The sequence below is a fragment of the Gymnodraco acuticeps genome, unplaced genomic scaffold (assembly GCF_902827175.1).
Source record: "Gymnodraco acuticeps unplaced genomic scaffold, fGymAcu1.1, whole genome shotgun sequence".
Classification (NCBI taxonomy): Eukaryota; Metazoa; Chordata; class Actinopteri; order Perciformes; family Bathydraconidae; genus Gymnodraco; species Gymnodraco acuticeps.
In genome coordinates this window covers 305,396-320,237 of record NW_022991588.1, presented here as the reverse complement: position 1 = coordinate 320,237, position 14,842 = coordinate 305,396, and the positions used below count along the sequence as shown (strand labels likewise).

General features: G+C 41.2%; 2 protein-coding genes and 1 long non-coding RNA gene across 3 annotated transcripts; 2 read left to right on the top strand and 1 right to left on the bottom strand.

Moving 5' to 3' along the window:
• The first annotated feature begins 1,425 nt into the window (after nucleotides 1-1,425).
• On the top strand, nucleotides 1,426-6,104 carry LOC117533850. Its single transcript, XR_004567120.1, has 3 exons — nucleotides 1,426-1,476; nucleotides 5,074-5,276; nucleotides 5,823-6,104. It is a non-coding gene; the product is annotated as an uncharacterized LOC117533850 (long non-coding RNA).
• Nucleotides 6,105-7,467: 1,363 nt separating this feature from the next.
• lim2.3 (lens intrinsic membrane protein 2.3) lies at nucleotides 7,468-9,598 on the top strand. The gene is made up of 5 exons (XM_034197938.1): nucleotides 7,468-7,719; nucleotides 8,332-8,519; nucleotides 8,988-9,137; nucleotides 9,228-9,362; nucleotides 9,448-9,598. Exons 2-5 carry the CDS (start codon nucleotides 8,345-8,347, stop codon nucleotides 9,507-9,509), a joined length of 522 nt encoding a protein of 173 aa, XP_034053829.1. The 5' UTR covers nucleotides 7,468-7,719; nucleotides 8,332-8,344; the 3' UTR covers nucleotides 9,510-9,598.
• Nucleotides 9,599-10,325: 727 nt separating this feature from the next.
• Nucleotides 10,326-14,765, bottom strand: hspa8b (heat shock protein family A (Hsp70) member 8b). Its single transcript, XM_034197847.1, is given in 10 exon segments — nucleotides 10,326-10,692; nucleotides 10,694-10,780; nucleotides 10,880-11,112; nucleotides 11,204-11,402; nucleotides 11,504-11,706; nucleotides 11,822-12,377; nucleotides 12,576-12,728; nucleotides 12,864-13,069; nucleotides 13,153-13,362; nucleotides 14,529-14,765. Coding segments are annotated over 9 exon segments (1,965 nt in total). The 5' UTR covers nucleotides 13,358-13,362; nucleotides 14,529-14,765; the 3' UTR covers nucleotides 10,326-10,569.
• Nucleotides 14,766-14,842: the final 77 nt, after the last annotated feature.

The following is a 14,842-nucleotide window of genomic DNA, read 5'->3' as shown; positions in this document are numbered from 1 at the left end:
GTAATCCCCCTTGACAACAACAAGGAAATCCAACTCAGGTTTTAATTTTTGCTGCAAGACTGGATAAATAGCCCCATCTGTTGGTCATAACGGAGACACGCAGGGTGACTGTGATCAGGGACACCATGTGATGTATTTTGCTGGTCATCAGTAAATCCTCTAGTGGAGGGGTTTTAAAAGTCTGGACCTCTGGGCCTCCCCTCCCATGAAGCTTTGAAAAGGTGCAACCCCTGTTTACTATATTTAATTTTGTTTAATTTATTCATTCCCATGGGATCCTGATTATGTTATTTGATCACAAAGGCACTCATAAATTAGGCAAACATAGCCTAATATTGCTGTGTGGCATTACTTCAGATAACACCTAATGTCTTTACAAAATGATATATCTTGTGCTCTATCTCTGATCTTATTTTAACTAACAGCTCAAATCCAATCACGGGAGCCCCATGGGAGGCCTACGTCCTACTTTGAATACCTCTGCTCCAGAACTTAAAGCAGTAGCATTTAGAGTGGCAATGAATAACCAGTACATCCACTATCAACAGCTGCTGTTGGATTTTATAAGGTTATGTTTTTTTTAAAGCATCATCAGCAGCGGGTAGGTGTCACACATCAATACATAACATCAGGTATAACAAGGAGACATTTGCACTTGTCTTAGCAGGAAAAACACATGTTTTATATATTCAAATAGAACATCCTGAATTTGCCATTGGCAGATATACTCTTTTTCAACAGTGGTCTAAAAGCTTCCAACTAACATAAACCATGTATAATGGGGAGCATTGTGCTATCCTAAGTGTTTAGGCCTCTAACATCATATCCTTTAGTTAACATGCACCAGTCTTAGCAGATATACAGTATATCAATATACATATTTACGTGCATTCTTGCACACACCAAAACCCTATACATATTGTTGTAACACTATGATCTGTATAAATTGTAGAATGTTTTTTAAGGCTATATATAATAGCTTTAAAGTGTGTTTATATCTATCTATTTAGCTATCTTTGTATAGGCTATAATGTGTATTTTTTCATATTGTCCTGTACATTTAAGGTAGCCATAGAGGGTTTTGGGAAATGGGATCAAATCCCTTGTGTGTCGACATAAATGTCCAATAAAAATGAATCTGATTGACGCAATGGGCAAAGAGCCACCTGCTGGCAGTAAAAAGCAGATCGTTTTGCTAAGGAATTAAGAAATGGATATCCAAGTCAAATGAATATCATGAAACATCCTCGATTGCTGCTGTTGTTAATCATTAATTGACCATTTAAACTCAATAGCTCAATAGTTGTATTTTGTTTTATGAAAAAAACTGAGACTTTTCCTCGGTAAGTATGCGCACGCACCAAAAGTCAAGTGTCCCAAATGTGGGCAGCCATCAGTGCGCATGCGTACAGCGGATGGATATCATAGATATCGGGATGGGCCCATGGATCATGGATGTATAATAAGAACATGGAGGTATAACTAGAAAATGCGTGCGAATGGTGTAAGCTGCGCAAATGTGTTGCTGAATTTAGCTAAACATGCAGAAAAAGCTGAATATTTTAATAGTTGAATGGTGAGATGCTTTTAGCAGCAGAAACCAAGTAGGCCTACGTGTGTTGCTGAACTTTGCGGGAAAATGCAGAAAAGTTAAATGATTTGTTAACAGCTCAAATGCATTGCACTGACTTTGTTGAAAACTTCAAATTGACATGTTGAATTGGAAGAGTAGGAAAATAGTGATGAAGCTTAACAACAACATGTATAGCCTGAAATAGCTGGAAAATGTTATAGTTCAATTGTTTTCCGAGCTGAAAGTGGGCTGAAGGAGTTAGATATCAAATGTATAGTAGTATAGGCTACTGTAAGTAAAAGTAGTAGGGGAGACCAGGGACAGTTGCAACACTTTTTGGGTTTTTCCCCAATAAGTAAAAAACCATTTACAATAGGATAGCCATTTTGCTATATTATACATTATCAATATGTCAGCTACTGAAACAATGTATTTAAGATGTTTTTATGAAATAAGTAGGCTACAGGTTGGAAAATGTATTTTTTTTTAAAAACTCAACTGTTACAACTGTCCTTGTGTACAGGGACAGTTGTAGCACATGCCAGGCACGGTTGTAACATATTAATAACGGTTACCTTTTTTCACACTACATGACAAAAAATAGGGGAAAGCTGTCAAATTAGATAACAAGATTTTAATGGGGTTTCACACATCCTCCATCAAACAATGAACAATGAACAGAACTTAAAACATAACACCAGAATTAATCAGATTCACAGTTGTGGCAGGTGTAAAAGGCACTTCCATCTGTGCAGTCCTTGTGTGCCCAGGCTTTACAGGAGCAACACTGCAGCCAGATCTCCTTGGACCTGGAGTAGCTCTCCAGGCACACAATGCAGTATTGGGCCTCATCTTCATCAGATGAGTCCTGCATCTTCTGCTTCTTGTTGGGGTTTTTTTTGTTGCAGAAATTGATTTTTTTCTTTGCTTTAGACTTCTTTGCGTTAGATCTTTTTTTCTCAGCCTCGAGTAGATTTTTCATAGGAGTGTCTGTGAGGACAGCGGTTTCTCTTCTTTTTCTCCCCTTTGTGGTCTGCTTCCTTGGTCCAGCTTTTGGATGTGGAGGGATGGACATGGGTGAGAAAGGCGTTGCAGAGGATGATGTCCCAGGCTCCACACATGGCCTGACAGGGGAGGAGGCTGCGAGTAGAGGAAAGGAGGCTGTGAGTGGAGGAAAGGAGGCTGTGAGTGGAGGAGAGGAGGCTGCAAGTGGAGGAGAGGAGGCTGCGAGTGGAGGAGAGGAGGCTGCGAGTGGAGGAGAGGAGGCTGCGAGTGAGGAGAGAGCTGCGAGTGGAGGAGAGGAGGCTGCGAGTGGAGGAGAGGATGCCACAGTTGGTGTTGGAGCTGCACTGGTAGAAGGCTCTGGTGGTGGGCGGTCTGTGACTTGGGATGGCATAAAGTCGATGTCACTGAAAATATCTCTATTAAAAGGCCAAATTCCAGTGCACGCGAACCCTGCCTGGATATTTGATGGCGTTGCAGCATGAGGAAGGGCACTCTTCACAATGCCCGGCAGATCGTAAATGGTTATTGTGGATCCTGGATGAGTCTTCATCCAGTTGTCACAGCGGCTGTTGATGTGCTTCTTCAGTGGCCCGTATACAGTGCGATCTAAGGGCTGTAGTTTGTGAGAACAGTGGGGAGGAAAAGAGAGGAGGATGATCCCATGGCTCCTGCAAAAATCAATCCCCTCCACAGAAAGGTGGGAGGAATGATTGTCCAGAACCAGCAGCACTTTTGACTCCTGTGAGCTCTTGGTATGGCTCTGGAAGTGCTTGAGGAAGACCAAAAAGTCTTCCTCTTGCATCCACCCAGACCCATTTGCTGTGCCAATACAGCCAGGAGGGCCATTGCTGGTGAAGAAGGGCTGAAACTTCTTCCGGGGGAATATCATCATTGGCGGGATGGAATTTCCCAATGCATTTACAGCACATGCAAGTGTGATGAGAGTGCCCCGCTCTGCAGATGTCACACTGCCGACTTGTTTGGTCCCTTTTCTGGCCACAATCTTCCCAGGGTTTTGGACAGTTGTGACTCCGGTTTCGTCCATATTCCAAATGTCCTGTGTGACAAAACCATGCTTCGTCAGGACAGCAGACAGGTTGTCAAAAAACTTGTTGACATTTGTTCGGTTGAAGCTTGTAGCCCGTGAGAGACTGGTAGCCCGAGGTCTGCGTATGGAGAGTTGTAGGGTGCCGCTTCAAAAACGTTGTGAGCCAGTCAGCTCTGGCCATCTCTTTCTCTGCCCAGGTTTGAGGGAAGTTGCATTCGTAGTTCTTTGCCAATTCATAGGCAAACTTCCGCACCTAAAATGAATATACATTGGAAAATATTTCACTTGTCTGTTCACTAGGCCTCAACATATTTGATCACTTACTTTTCTTTTGTTCAGTATAGATAGCCTATTATTCTACCTTAATGATGTAGACCTACCTCCTTTGAGCTGAGACCATAATACAAATCAGCTGCCTCCATCAGGTAGTCTCTCAAAATCATCTCCTGCTCTGTTGAGAACACCTTCTTTGGTGTCCAGTAGCCTACTCTTGGGGGTGTTTGTGATCCCTGACTCCCCAACCTCAGCCTCTTTGTATGGAACCGGTACAGGGCATATATCCAGGGACTTTGCCACTTCCCTGAATGATTTGCCCTTCTGCACTTCATTTGAGGCCCCCTGCAGCAGAGCAAGTGGCACTCCCCTGTCTGTCTTCCTCTTTCTGACATTTGGCATACTGTAAACACACACACACACTTTAGGCCTACTGTACAGTATTATATTCTGTGTATTTGTACAGGGACAATGCACACCAATCAACAATACAACTGTATGCTTGAATGAACAATTGATCATTCAAGCAAATGAGCCATCATTGTAAATGTGCCATGTTACAACCGTCCCGTTACAACCGTCCCAGGACCACCAGTCTTGCTTTCACCCCCTGTGAACCTGCCTGGTTGCTAGCTTGACCCATTTTAGCTAGTTATATTTGTAGCTTACAAAACAGTGATTCTAATAATACTAGTTTGGATTCCTAGACATTTGAACTCAAGACAGTATCCAAAAAATACATCATATCATTTTAGTTAATATTTTATCTCAGAAACACACTTTTGCTGATAACTTACGCGAGAAATTCAAACGTGGCTCCTTTTTTTCTCAATGATCTTACCATCTAACTGCGCATGTGCAGAGTGAGTTTCATCACTCTAGCTTGTTTGTGATTGGAGATATTGAAGGTGTTACAACCAACCCGTGTTACAACTGTCCCTGGTCTCCCCTAGTAATAGGCTACTAGTAGTAATAGTAGTAGTAGTATATTACCTGTAGTTCTCACAGGACCCACAACCCTGCAAGGTACACAGGAAACACACACACACAAATTATTTCTGTAGGATTTCAGATTTTTTTGAACCAATTTCTAAACCAATTGAGAGTGTTTTGAAGTGGAGACATACGCTTTCCATATAGGTCACATTTGTGTTCCCTCTTCCTCCCTCTTCAGGTTTTCTCTGACAGAAGAGGGTCTGGCTTTAGGGCAGCGCTTAGAGTCTTTAGAGGGAACCAAAGGTCCAGAAGGAGATAGAGAGGAGGCCAGGACAGGAGTGAAGGAAACGAGGAGGAAGATGAAGAGGAAAGTGGCCCGGGGCTTGTTGACCTCACTGCTAGTGATGATGATGAAGAGGAGAAGGAAGAGGAGATAATACAGTGAGTGTGCTTCAAAACCTAGAAGTCTTTACCTTCTTCTGGGACAAAAATTATCATTATCTCAAAAAGTACTACTAGTTTCTACTCTGAAATGCATTTAATTCGTACCATTATTTTCCCCTTTGTCATATATTTGTGTTTCTCCTATCAATATATTTTAACTTATGCTTGGACTGATACAATAAATGTTTTGGGACCATTTAAACATTCAAGATTCAAAATAACCTATAGTCTTGGTCATGACAATCCTAAGTCCCAGCCTCTTCCAACAACTAACGACATTAAAAGGAATACATATAGTCCAAAAAGAAACAGAATGGTGCAAGTAAAATGCAAAAGTAGATATAAAAATATGTAGACTTTACTTGACTTTACTTTGTGTGTTTTAGCTTGTAATGTTTCTGTTTAATACATGAACTCTCTCCAATTATGGATGTGTTAGTAATATATTTAAGACAGAAATATTTCCATTATGTCTTATGATTGCACTTGTATTGTTGAACTGATTGTAAATACATTACAATTAATTGAACTTTATTTTTCCAGACCTACAGAGAGGCCGACCTCTGCTTCCCAGCCGAGGATTGTCATTCCTGGAATGTTCTTTTCAGGAAAACCCCAAAATGTACCGGCAACGAGCAGAAACCCAAATTCATGGAGTCTTCTTCTTGGCTCCTAGATCATCCTCTGTGTTGACTTCATTGAGACAACTGGTTAAGACAGCTGTGTGTTTTATCTGTGTGAATCAAACGTGTGTGTTTCCTGAATTGTCGGTGTGTTTGTGCAGCGGCAGCAAAAACTGCAAGCAGGATCTGGTCAGAGCTGCAGAGGAACGGAGTGAGCTTCGATGTGAGGAAGCTCAACGTGGGAGATTTCCTGTGGGTCGCTCGAGAAAAAGTCGCACCTATTCCAGGTAACACAACGTAAAAACCTACTTTTACATTAACAAGAAGAAACAGGAATGGAGGAACAGAATCTTTCAATAACTTTTATAAGGAGCAAATAAAGAGCATCTGGTTTTCAAAGTTTTAATTGAAAGCGTAGCTATTTGGCGAATGAATATCACCTTTTGTCCTTAGCATGTCTCAAAACTATCTAGGCTACATAAATAATAATATGGAGAGGTTCCCAAAAACCAAATGGCTAAATGCTAGCTTACCATGTGTGTTGTCCATAAGGGATATTAGCCTACCTTCTCAGGCTGTCAGGATCCCAAGCCTCTTTCTGAGAGTTACCCAAACATGCAAGCAGCAGGGTAACTTGTGGTAAAATGAGTTTGCTCAGCAGATGTTAATTTAGGCCTACGGCTGTACCCACACAACAGGAACATAGGATTGAGCGGTAACAGCACATTGAGCAGAGAAGGTATGTATACCTTATACCATATAGATGTGAAATGGCACAAGTGTGAAATTGTAACTTGGTGATGTTGTACTTTTGCCCCACCACTGTTTCTATCTTAAAAGTACAATGTCCTGATGTATCATCTGTGACCCACTCCTCTATTTAAAACGCTACTGAACACCATGAAAGGAGTAAATGATTTATCAGCAATAATAACTATTTTCCACCTCCTACTCCTACGATGCTATGAAAAACCCATCTTTTAGCAGCAGATTTACTGATTACAAAGCAGATGTAAACACAGATGTCATCAGAAGTCCACCATCCAGATCATCATATTCTTTGCTGCTAAAAGTTATCTGTACGCATTTTCTCCTGTGGATTTATGCAGCTGTGTTTCAGTCCACTGACACATGTTTGTTTTTTATGAATGTCTGAGCAGTTTTCCATCTAGAATATAATATAAACTAACCCTGGTCTGCCCTTGCCAACTAAGTGCTGGGCAACCACTAAGTATGAGTCTAAATATTAATGAATAAAGTGTGTATTTCAATCTACATGTCATGCCTTTAAAAAAGTATTGATTTTATATAAATGAGCACACTACTTTAATTACAATAATTTGTATTTAAAGGCAGAAAGGACTTGAGTATTTCATGTTAACTACATCACCATTATAGACAATGATTGTCCCTAAACATATAAGCTGAAACATAATTAAAAATGAGTTTAGTTTTTACTTTTCAAAACTGTTAAATAAGATTGTCCAGCAATGGCTACTGGTTAAGCCTATTGCAGGCCATGAGTTTACTGGTTGTGCAGCATTTTGAATTAAAAGCTCTGTGTCATCAGTATTACTCAGATGTGCACAGCGCTTTAACAGTTTTGTATTTTCAGCAAATTCCCTAAAACACAAAACTCATCCTCTGTGATTGGTTGTGGCTCAGCATGCTCCATTGTTCCATCACCCGTTTGTTCGCTTGGTTTCCTACGCACAAACAAAACTTTCCTGCCTGCTCTGCGCAATATTGGGCTCCTCTGTGCTTTGACAACACGAAATATTGGAATCTCTGACTTTTTCTGAGGGAAGAAGATAAAGGTAGGCCATCAATATCAAAATATATTGTGTGAAATAGAGTTTATGTTCATGTTTCAAAAGATTCATTCTCTGTCTTATCTTTCTTTATCCTACAATTGTTAGTTAACCTTTTGAACTCTTCATTTATCTCACATGATTACCCATTTCAGGAGCTTTAAATTGTGGGGCATGCACCCCTATTTTGATGAACTATTGAAATCCAAGATGCCATGATATTATAAATGCCTAACAGTCAGATTATAAAGAAAGTATTCTCTATGTGGTGGCCATCATTTTTAAAGTATCTTTAGAAACTAGTGGTGCTTATTTAAAATACAAATATGTTTTTTTTTTTTAATTGGACCCACCTCTCAGCACGGTGGTGTTGGAGGTTAATTAATTGTCAGGGTGAGTTGGCCGCCTGTCCACTGTGTAGATTCCCTCTCAGTGTCATTGAGTACTGTTACTATATTCAGACATGTCAAGATCCAGCACATTTTTCTGTCACCCTACTGAATTTGTATTAGATATTGTTTTATACATTTTGAGTGTATCCCCATGCTCTGTAACAGGACATGCCTGCTCTAATTGGGATAGTCTGACCTGCTCTGCTGTTCTCTGTGTGTCTGTCAGTGTTTTTGGCAGGATGTACAGCTTCATGGGAGGTGGGTTGTTCTGTGCCGGAATCGGGAACATACTCCTCATCGTCTCCACGGCAACTGACTACTGGATGCAATACCGTCACTCCAGCAATTACATGCACCAGGGTCTGTGGCGGTACTGTGTGCCCGGAAAATGCATGGCTCACACTGACAGCATTGGTAAGACTCGCTGCATGTGCAGGGGCACATCCTCATTTATATGTATTAGTTTGCTGACAACCAGTCTGTCAACTCTCAATTCTACACTTACCCTGATCCACGTGGAAACTACCTCTTTTTTTAGCCTTGTTGGGTTGTTGGCTAAAATATGGCGATTGTTAAGCCTAAAAATGCAAAGTAGTATATGTCATGTGAGATTGCTAGTTAAGTTAATTGTTTTTGTGACTTTTAAGAGATAGTACCTTGATATATTTAATATATGCAAGGGAAATAAATCATTTTCAGTAATCTGTCATAAACGTTATTGGATAAAAAGCTAGATAAGAAAAACATTTAAATGAATGACTGAAATTTAAACATTCCTTCACTATAAATGACGGGTTATGTGAATAAAATATTAAAACAAATCTGAAATCGTCATTTAGCACAAGACAGAAATCTGATGTGTCACTCATCTCTCACCCACAGCGTACTGGGACGCCACCCGTGCCTTCATGATTCTTTCCCTGCTGGCTTGTTTCATTGGCATTGTGATCGGCGTCATGGCCTTCATCCACTACTCCTCCTTTGATGGGTTTGACAAGACATTTGCAGCCGGCATTCTCTTCTTCATCTCCTGTAAGCTCCTCCACCAGAGCTACATGCACGCCTCTCTTTTGTAAGGAAGACCTTTGTCAGTTAAACCTAATGATTGTATCTATTGTGCAGGCTTCTTTGTGTTGCTGGCCATGGCTGTCTACACAGGAGTGACGGTGAACTTCTATGGTAAACGCTATGGCAGCTGGCGGTTCTCCTGGTCCTATATAATGGGCTGGGTGGCAGTGGTGCTCACTTTCTTCTCAGGTATGCATCGTACCACATCAACTCAGATAAAATGTGTGCATCATGGATATATATGATGTCTAATTATCTGGTTATTCTCTTCTAGGTATCTTCTACATGTGTGCCTACCGGATGCACGAATGCCCAAGAAACTCTAACTCGCGCTAACCTGCCAATGACTTCCACACACAAAAGCACTGGTCTATAATGTATGACCAAGAGGAACCAATACTCAAATGAACTCAACTTCTTCCTGAATAAGCAAAAATAAAATTAGGGAAGAAAAAGGCATTTGTTGGATGTATTGTCTCTCTAAATTAATAAAACTTTAAGCAGAGGGACACAATGGTATACCAACATTTGAGGTGATGCAGCTAAATGTATTTCAGCTAATGTTTAAAACCGAAGCAGTGACAATTTTAGTGTTAACCGTCTTCCAAAAGTGTGTAGTTAAATCATTCATATCACAGTCTTATTCAATCAAAAATAAGGCTTCTTAATGTCCTCCTGAATTCACTGCATGTTCTCCCTTTTACTTTTTAACTATTTTCAACTGCAGTCAAAACATTCATTTTCTAAATGCTGCCACAGCAAAGTGATGACACTTTAAAAGTGAAGCCAGAACATCTCGATCGCCCCCTGCTGGCTGGCTGTTAGTTTAGGAATCACTTGAGTTTTTAGTTTTCTATGAGCAGGTGAATTCATTTGACAATATCGCTCTTAATGTTCATTGTATTGTGGAAAGTTAAAATTATGATCAGAATATTTATATATTTAATCAACTGCAGCCCTGGATTGTATGATGTAGAGTTCAGGTATAAACAACTTTAAAATGACTTATACCTGAACTCCACATCATTAAATTCACTTAATGAATAGCTTTATATATAATAATATAATTTCTGAAAAATATTGAGTGTTAAGCATATATACACTATGACACACAAAATCAGTCACAGTTTTATGAATGAGATGCACTATTACTTCAAGTTCAAAAAGTATTTTATTTAGTCTTATTTTGAAATGCACTGAAACCGTACAACAAACTCCATTAAAAAAAAAAACCTGCGTCAATAACTGGTTTAACTGGATGAAGAGCTCTGCTAGAAAAGAACCAAGAACAAACAGTAGAAGTGTTTACTTAAGCCTGGTGTACAAAGAGGAACAAAACAAACCCAAAGTTGCCTGGTACATTTTTCTGAATATAACCATTTTGTGAAGCTCTACTTTAGTCGACCTCCTCAATGGTGGGGCCGGATGATGCCCCCCCTCCCGGAGCACCACCAGCGCCGGGGAAGCCGCCGGGCATCCCCCCGGGCATCCCCCCTGGCATCCCTCCGGGCACACCCCCCCGCATTCTGGTACAGCTTGGTCATGATAGGGTTGCAGAGCTTCTCCAGCTCCTTCTGCTGATGCTCAAACTCTTCTTTTTCTGCAGTCTGAGAAAGGGAAAGGAAGTTAATAATCTGATGCTAACACATATTTTCTTTAGCACCTATGCTACCAAAACTGACCACCAAACATATTTAGTTTCATACCTGGTTTCTATCCAGCCAGCTGATGACCTCGTTACACTTGTCCACAATCTTCTTTTTGTCCTCGTCGCTGATCTTGTCCTTCAGCTTCTCGTCCTCCACAGTGGACTTCATATTGAAGGAGTAAGACTCCAGACCATTCTTAGCAATCACCTTCTCTCTCTGCACGTCGTCCTCAGCCCTGTAATTCTCTGCTTCCTGGACCATACGCTCAATGTCGTCCTTGCTCAAGCGACCTGATAGTATTTTTTGTAAATTGAAACAAAATGTAATATCGTATCAAATGTCACAATGGAGATACAGCGTCAACATTCTTCTTCAGGTTACCTTTGTCGTTGGTGATGGTGATCTTGTTTTCCTTCCCGGTGCTCTTGTCAGCCGCGGACACATTCATGATGCCGTTGGCGTCAATATCGAAGGTCACCTCAATCTGAGGAACCCCTCGTGGTGCAGGGGGGATTCCAATCAGCTCAAATTTCCCCAAGAGGTTGTTGTCTTTGGTCATGGCCCTTTCCCCTTCAAACACCTGTTAATGCAATGGTTTAAAACATGAATTATGATTTATTTGAAATGTCATTAATTCTTATATAATGACCTTCTCTTTTTGTCTAATGACTGTGGTCACACCTGAATGAGCACACCAGGCTGGTTGTCTGAATAGGTGGTAAAAGTCTGGGTCTGCTTGGTGGGGATAGTGGTGTTCCTTTTGATGAGAACAGTCATGACCCCTCCAGCGGTCTCGATGCCCAGAGACAGGGGGGTCACATCCAGCAGCAGCAGGTCCTGCACATTCTCAGATTTGTCCCCTGACAGGATGGCTGCCTGCACAGCTGCAATACAAAATAATGGATTTAGATTATTACATTTGCAGCTAATTTCCTGTTGAATCTCTTTGTCAGGATCTTTATGTTTACAATTTGATTTATGGACACGAAGGGCTCATACCTGCACCATAAGCCACTGCTTCGTCAGGGTTGATACTCTTATTGAGTTCCTTGCCGTTGAAAAGGTCCTGCAGCAGCTTTTGGATCTTGGGAATACGAGTGGAACCTCCCACCAGGACAATGTCGTGGACTTGAGCTTTGTCCATCTTGGCGTCACGGAGAGACTTTTCCACAGGCTCAAGGGTTCCTCGGAACAGGTCTGCGTTCAGCTCCTCAAACCGGGCCCGGGTGATCGAGGTGTAGAAATCAACTCCCTCGTACAGAGAATCGATTTCAATGCTGGCCTGAGTGCTGGAGGACAGCGTGCGCTTGGCCCTCTCACACGCAGTGCGCAGACGACGCACCGCCCTCTTGTTGTCGCTGATGTCTTTCTTGTACTTGCGTTTGAACTCAGAGATGAAGTGGTTGACCATGCGGTTATCAAAGTCTTCCCCACCCAGATGGGTGTCACCTGCTGTGGACTTCACCTCAAAGATGCCATCTTCAATAGTCAAGATGGAGACGTCAAATGTGCCACCACCCAGGTCAAAGATGAGGACGTTTCTCTCAGATCCGACCTGTAGTTTGACATTATTGTATTGTAGTTAGCAGTTTATTTTGGAATATTTCAAAACCTTGTAATCAAAGTGTATATTACTTCGACATATTTCAATTATTGATGTGAACTCCACAATTGACTTAAAAAAGCAATATTTAGTGCTGTCATCACATGAAATGTCTGGATTTACATAAGCTTAGCCTTAGGATTATTTCACCTTTTTGTCCAGGCCATAAGCAATAGCGGCAGCAGTCGGCTCGTTGATGATACGCAGGACATTAAGCCCGGAAATGGTCCCTGCATCTTTGGTGGCCTGGCGCTGAGAGTCATTGAAGTAGGCAGGCACAGTTACTACTGCATTTGATACAGTCTGCAAGAAGGAGAATTTACAGTAATTATTAAGTAAATTACATTCTCAGCATTAAAAGTAGATTTAATATCATGTTAACTTTGATTAGAGTTGCAGATCCCTTGTATAGTTTTTCTTGTTGCAATCAAGTTGTACCTTGCCGAGGTACGCTTCTGCAATCTCCTTCATTTTAATGAGCACCATGGAGGAGATCTCTTCTGGGTAGAAGCTTTTGGTCTCGCCCTTGTAATCCACCTGTACTTTGGGGCGTGTAGCATCATCAATGACAGTAAAAGGCCAATGTTTCATGTCTGACTGGACCACGTCGTCATCAAATCGACGTCCAATAAGACGCTTTGCATCTGTTGAACAATTTAAGAAAAATGCAACAAATTAGAGAAAACTGAAAATTGAATCATAATAACTTAAAGAAAATGTTTCATACCGAACACGGTGTTGGTTGGGTTCAGGGCCACCTGATTCTTGGCTGCATCCCCAATCAGCCTCTCAGTGTCAGTGAAGGCAACATAACTGGGTGTGGTCCTGTTTCCCTGATCATTGGCAATGATCTCTACTTTGCCATGCTGAAACACTCCCACGCAGGAGTAGGTAGTGCCCAGATCAATGCCGACTGCTGGTCCCTTAGACATGGTTCCTGAAAGGTATTAGCTACAAATCAGATATTGGCACAAAACTGCAAACCTGTGTATATGACAAATGGTGTTGCTGCGGCTTGCCATCATGATGAACCTTTGTATGGTGTAATGAGGCTATTTTTAGAGGGTGAGCAGCTCAAACAGAAGTGGAAACACTCTTTCAGAGAGGCAAATGCCCATAACACCTGTTTTTTTTAAGCCTACTACATTTGACGGCCTGACAACAGCTTCTTCTGTTATGGCAACAACAGACAACAGGGAGGACAGGGGCTTTAGTTCATCCTTAGGCTAAAATGTTACTCGTTCAAGAGACATTATGCACCCACTATTTTGATCATCAATTAATTGTTCATGTCAAGAAAATAATGCAAAACGTTGCCTATGCAGGAGCGCCAACATGAGTGAAGAATTTGTTATAATAGATTAGCTGTTCATTAAATAAATATGCTATACTGTACATCAGTTACAGGGTTTGGTACTTTATCGATCTATTTTTTAAATATTCTGATTTTATTTGGGTCATTGTAGTACTGAAAATATAGCAAGAGAGTCTTCTACAGTAAGCAAAATCTTGCATATTGTATTTGCAGAACGAAACTAATGACTAAAATGCAAGCTTATGTTCGAGGTAAGGCAATTATGACATGACTCCTGTTGCAACTACAATAGTTTAGTTTCCCCAAATGTTGTTAATGGTACATTTCATATTTGGGTAAGTGGGTTATGAAAGAAAGATTGTGACATAACCAGAGCAAGTGCGGGGTAAGAGTAGGATATACTCTAGGCCTACTCATAGACTGTATAAAATCGGCTGTGCTGCACCATTAGCTTTGCTATCAACAGCAGTACTGTAGGGCGTGACACTCCACATTTCAGGAGGCTGGCAACTTTCTGGACCTTTCCTTTCGCTTCCTCATAACTTGCAAACAAGTCCAGGCATGAACTGTTCTGCAAGTGACGTGCATTTCTTCATCGAATATTAACAACTTTCCTAACCAAATTGCAAAAGAGTGTGTTAGCTACATGGAAATATCTGTTGTCAGCCATTGCATGTCCATGTGATAATACCATGTACACTTAACAAAAGTTGGCGCAACCATCAATCGTAGTCGATTTTTGTATGTAACGTCTCTATCCAGAAAAGTTACAGTATATTAATACTCACCTCCGTTAAATTCAGTCCGCCGTTTTATTGCGTTATTTTTTCGAAGCTGTATGGCTGGCAGTGGCTTCGCCCTGAGAGAGTCGGTGTGTCGGTGTTTCTCCGTTTCTCCCCTCTGTCAATGAGTGTGAGTGGCCGCACCTCCTCACTGCACTCCCTCTAAGAACTCTCTAGAACACGGGAGGAGCAATGCTGGCCAATCATCCTGCATCAAATCGCTGCGTCTGAAATTGGTCCAAATACTGTTTGCACATTTCGACAGTTTAGAGATTGTAGACTATGATAAATGTTAGTGCCTCCTAGAGTAGACTATCTGG